We start from the raw sequence: 5,505 nt of genomic DNA on the forward strand, positions 1-5,505 counted from the left end.
CTCCCCACCCCCGCCAGTGCTCTGCTTGCTCTGTTGCCTCACATCACTGTTTCTAATCCAAACCCTGAGGCAGCAGCTCGACTCCCCTGGCCAAGCACCAGGGCTAATCCCCTCGTAGGCTGACCATAAAGCTCAAGCATGCAGGGTGCTGGCCACTTAGGAGGTGCTTCCACACGGCTCTCCCGTTCCAGGCCTCGCTGCCCCTGGGTGCATTTAAAACAATCCAATAAGGAAGCCCGTTCATAAAGTGTACGCCTCCCAGAGTCACCTTCGAACTACCACGGAGTGTGACAGGATCGTGGAACCTCAACCAGCGGAACCCAAGGTGTCGAGGACAAGAGGCGGAGGCCTGCAAGGTTTCCCACGCCAATGGCTCTAGGAGCAAAGTTCTGCCTGGGAACGAGAGCTCCCAGCTCAGGACGAGCGGGTGGCGGTGTGCTTCATCTTGTTTTTCCATTTTAACACGAACCTTAACACCACTATGAGCGGGCTTCCCTTCACACACCTGCACCGTGGCTCTAGCTCGCCCAGGCTATGAGTGCTTATTAGAACCAAGAGCGTGGACCCGTCGCCAAGAGCATGCTCAGACGGCAGCCCTCTGCCCGTCGAGCCCTTGTGTACCTTTCTGCCCTGGCACCTTCTCTTCCTTCTGCCAGGAATCCCTTTCTCCTTTCCTGCCAGCTCACCTTGCGCTGCCCTCGTCCACAGTCACCGCCTCTAAGAAGTCTCCTGGGATTTCCCATACGGGTTTATTGAAACCTTATTCTCTGCTCCTAAAGTATTTGTGAAAATAACAGCAGCTACCATTTTTTAGTGCCTAATACGGTCAGACTCTTTACATGTATTATCTCTGTACCTGTTTGGCAGGCTCAGCTGGTCCAAGGTCAATGTGGCTGCTAAGTCCCGAAGCTGGGTTTGGAATTCAGGTCTCTCAGGCTCCAGAACCCATGCCTTTCTGCTATACAACTGGCAGCTTTCCTGCCTCAGAATTACCCCTTCCAGGAGCAGGTGATAAATATGTGTTTCCTGCTCCATCTGCCTGCAGACTGCGACTGCTTCTGGGGCATACCTGAGTCTTATGATGTATCCCTGTGCCTGGCACACAGGAGATGCTAAATAAATGGTTAAGTGGAGCCCTAGCTGGTTTGGCTCAGTGGATAGAACATCGGCCTGGGGACTGAAGGGTCCCAAGTTCAATTCTGGTCAAGGGCACATGCCCGGGTTGTGGGCTCAATCCCCAATAAGAGGTGTGCAGGAGGCAGCCGAGCAATGATTCTCTCTCATCATTGATGTTTCTATCTCTCCCTCTCTGAAATCAATAAAAAAATATTTAAAAATAAATAAAATAAAAAATAAATGGTTAAGTGGATCAATAGCTTATTGAATGATGAGCTTGTCCCTTTATCTAATTAGCTGATGGAGCCTTGTTTTTGATAAAATCATAATGTACCAAATCACACTCCACACACCCCACTCCCAACGTACAGTCAGGTAAGTTTCTCAGCCAGCAGGTCCATATACTAACCCACAAGTATCCTAAATTTTTTTAAATATGTTATTGATTTTTTAGAGAGAGAGGAAGGGAGAGGGACAGAGAGATAGAAACATAGATGAGAGAGAAACATCATCAATTGGCTGCCTCCTGCACACCCCCCACAGGGAATCAAGCACATGCCCTGACCAGGAATCAAACCAGTGGCCTATTGCAAGCATGTCAAACTCAAAGGCTAACACGGGCCAAATAAACACGGTTTAAGTTGATGTGGGCCGCAAGAAACAAAAGCTTCCATTTTCATAGAAACATAGGTTTATTTCAATGGAGACACACTGAATACAAAGGGCTGAAATTAATGAGTCATCGTTAATGGGTATTCGTTGTGGGCCGCACGTTTGACATGCTTGGCCTATTGGTTCCTGGCTCAACGCTCAACCCTTGAGCTATACTGGCCCAAATTTTGTTAAGTTGAAGGTTCCGATTTAAAAGGGCTGGGTGGGGCCTGAGGGTCTGCATTTCTGGCAAACTTCCGGTGACGCTGCTGATTCCAAGACCTCATTTGAGAGCCATTTGGGTCTAAACGCAGTAGCAGCAGCAGCCATTGAACTTCTGCTCCCTTTGGCTGGTAACGAAAAAAAACAACTTCTCTCGTGGGTTGTGCTCCTTCCAAAGCAGGGCCAGACTGCGAATGCTCCTGATTTTCCATGTTTTAGCAAAATGTTTAAGTTATGCTTTGGGCTATAAACATTTGGCAGCATGAACATTGGCTTGCACTTTGGTTTAATCACACCCTCCCAATAAATTACAAGTAAATGAGGGAGAGGGGACATTTGCTGGGAGATTCCATTCTAGTGACAAGTGGATGGGGAAGTGGAGGAGGGGGAGGGAGGTGGCAGATGGTCCCTCACAGCGGCCTTGGCAGCCAGTGACAACTGCAGGCTGGGAGGGAGCCGCTGCAGGTTTATGGGACGTGCCCCACGCTCGCACATGGCCTGCCCTTTCCCAGCGGGTCTCCTGGTAAGCAGTCAGCGATGGCTGGTTCGTCTCAAGCCCTCTGAACCCCACACCACCCCTTTGCTGCATGCCCAGTGTTTCAGAGGTCAGGCATCCGGGTCCCAGATGTTTGGAAGGAAAACACCCTCTTTTCTGCTCCTTTTCCAGATGTCCCTAGGCCAGCAGCAGTCCACGCGAGGTGTGCCTTGTTTGAGATGCAAGGGGACGTGTTCAGGCTTCGAGCCGCACTCGTGGAGGTAAGGGAGTTTGTCAGGAGGCTCCGTCCCCTGCGCTTCTGGGCTGTCCGCTCAGGGAACCCTGGTGATTCTCTGCTGGGGCTGCTTGGGATGCACAGCCCGCCATGGGGAGGAGTGGCCCGGGTAAGTGCACTCCCTCTCGGCCTAACTCAGAAAGCCCCCAGGAGCCGGGACGAGGCAGGAGTTTAGTTCTCCCTTAACCCTGTGAAGGCAGAGGCCCAGCCCAGCAAGCACTGTCCCCGGAAGGTGTGGGCAGCTGTTAGCTGGTGCCTGGTCCACTCTGGGTAGAGCTCTGGCCTGGGGTTAGGTGCATGGGGCTGCTCTCGTCCTGCTGCACCATCATCCCTGTTGGTGAGTTCTGATCTCAGTGCCCCTGGGACAGAAGTCAGGGTGTCCACATACCTAAAACCAAGACCTGGAATTCATGCCCATGGGGGAGGACCCCAAGAGCCAGCTGGACTTTTCTTTCTTTCTTTTTTTTAAAATATAGTTTTATTGATTTCAGAGAAGAAGGGAGAGGGAGAGGGAGATAGAAACATCAATGATGAGAGAGAAACATTGATCAACTGCCTCCTGCACACCTCATACTGGGGATCGAGCCCACAACCCAGGCATGTGCCCTGACCTGGAATTGAACCGTGACCTCCTGGTTCATAGGTTGATGCTCAACCACTGAGCCACACCGGCCTGGATGGACTTTTCTTTCCCTTATTCATGGAGGGCTCTAAAAACTGGAGGTGGGGGTGCCACACTGCACAGTCCCACTGTTCACACCAGCATCTCTGTGCCTGGCACCCCAGGAGCTGTGCAGGGCATAGCCTGCGTGACTGTCCCTGCAGCTTTGTGAGGCGCCGCAGGGCACGACAAAAAGAAAGCGCTTTTGTCTCCCCTGCCAGAGCGACGCCCTGGGGGGCACTCAGCAGGGGGACAAAATTTGGGACGTGTTTATCTTAGAGATATTAACTTCCACTGTGAGAAGGCAATTACAAAAGTACTGAACTGAGCTAAATCTTTTGTATTTCAATGTTAAAATAACCCTAAGTGGTGTAGCATCTCCGTTCTGCAGAACAGGAAACGGAGGGTGGGGAATGGGGAGATGGCTACTAAAGGCAGCATTCACACTCGGGTCTGTGGGGAACCCCGTCCCACGCCGTGAGCCTTCACAGCACAGAGCTGTTTCTTCACTCCATTCCTTGACAGTCCTCCCTCACAGGAGCTCACCTGATCTTATTATTATTATTATTATTATTATCCTAATTAGCTTTATTTTTTCAATATACACTGCCTTCAGTGGGGAGAGAGAGAAAAAAACACCCTGATTTAAGGAAAACTGGAAACATAATATGAAAAATGGAAGAGAGACCACTGGCTCTTCAAGTTACAAAATGTTGCATTCTTCAGGGGGCGCTCTCCAGGACTCCCCCGTGTTGTTGCCCTTCTCCTGCGGCCCTGCCCAAGGCCAGCTGCAGCAGCCGCCTGGGATACAGTGTTAATTCTGTCCCTTCTCACGGGCAGGGGATCATTGTACATAACTCCACAGTAAAATAGCTGGGCTTCCTACGCTTTTCGAGGGACAACCTGGAGAATGTCGCCAGGAGCTGCTTAAAGTCCCGAAAGGGACCGAGTGGTGACTGTCCCACTGGTGTGCATCCACCTCGGGAACAGGATCCCAAATGCCCAGCCCGGGGCCCATCCAGACCCATCCATGCCTGTGACTAGTGGGGCCGGGGCAGGGCATCTCCAAGTTCACCCAGCTCCCCGGGGGATCTGATACGCAGCAAAGTTTGGAGCAGGGGTCCTCAAACTACGGCCCGCGGGCTACATGCAAATACAAATATTGTATTTGTTCCTGTTTTGTTTTTTTACTTCAAAATAAGGTATGTGCAATGTGCATAGGAATTTGTTCATAGTTTTTTTTTTTAAACTATAGTCCGGCCCTCCAACGGTCTGAGGAAAGTGAACTGGGCCCCTGTTTAAAAAGTTTGAGGACCCCTGGTTTGGAGACTCCTCAATAGACCAGATAGTCATCATCTTAGGCTTTGCAGGTCAAATGGTGCCCATCACACCTAGTCACCTTGGTCCTTGCAACATGAAAGCATTAATTTATGTGAGGACATGGAAATTCATTCAAAATTTTTTACCCACTTAAAAATGTAAAAACTATTCTTAGTTCATGGGCCATACAAAAGTAGGATTTGGCCTGTAAGCCATGGTTTGCCAGCCCTGATGTAGAACCGCCCTCTGATTTGATGAGTAAGAAACAGGCCTGTGGACCTAGTGTTCAGACCGAGATGAGATCCCAAGCCTGCGCCTTTTCCACAGTCAAAGGTTTTCTGTGCCGGGCTGCAGAAATGGCCGTTTTAACACCACCGAGGACCCATGCATCTGTGTCCTCTACAATCCGGGTTCCTGGAAAGAGAGGGTGGACTTCTATAAAGCCCCAGCCGTGGACCTAGCAACATGAGAAGCATGCATAAAGGAGAAATGATGTGGAAACCACCTCAAAGAACATGTCATTCGTTAGCATTTTTCATTTCAAAATTTGCGTTCCCACATCTCCACTAGCCCCGGGAATTCTGAATTAACCAGGAAAACAACGGCAGCTTCTCCTCCCAGTTTTACGTACAGACAGCACTGGGGAGGTCAGAGGGCCCATGGGAGACCGGGATTTCCTCCTCCTCCCCCCTCCTCCCACCTCCTCCCACCTCCTCCCACCTCCTCCCATCTCCTCTCACCTCCTTCCACTTCCTCCCACCTCCT

General features: G+C 50.7%; 1 protein-coding gene across 2 annotated transcripts in view; it reads left to right on the forward strand.

The window, feature by feature from the left end:
- LMCD1 (LIM and cysteine rich domains 1) overlaps positions 1 to 5,505 on the forward strand; it is a 70,763-nt gene that overhangs the window by 36,569 nt on the left and 28,689 nt on the right. Inside the window, exons 1-2 of one of the 2 annotated variants that reach the window (XM_015560349.1) lie at positions 1,104 to 1,123; positions 2,657 to 2,745. In XM_015560349.1, coding sequence (XP_015415835.1) covers positions 1,121 to 1,123; positions 2,657 to 2,745 — 92 coding nt within the window. In that variant the 5' untranslated portion in view covers positions 1,104 to 1,120. Of the gene's footprint in view, positions 1 to 1,103; positions 1,124 to 2,656; positions 2,746 to 5,505 lie in introns of those variants that run through there. The other variant, XM_006758213.2, reaches the window with a different exon arrangement.

This window comes from Myotis davidii, unplaced genomic scaffold (genome assembly GCF_000327345.1).
Source record: "Myotis davidii unplaced genomic scaffold, ASM32734v1 scaffold73, whole genome shotgun sequence".
Taxonomy (NCBI): Eukaryota; Metazoa; Chordata; class Mammalia; order Chiroptera; family Vespertilionidae; genus Myotis; species Myotis davidii.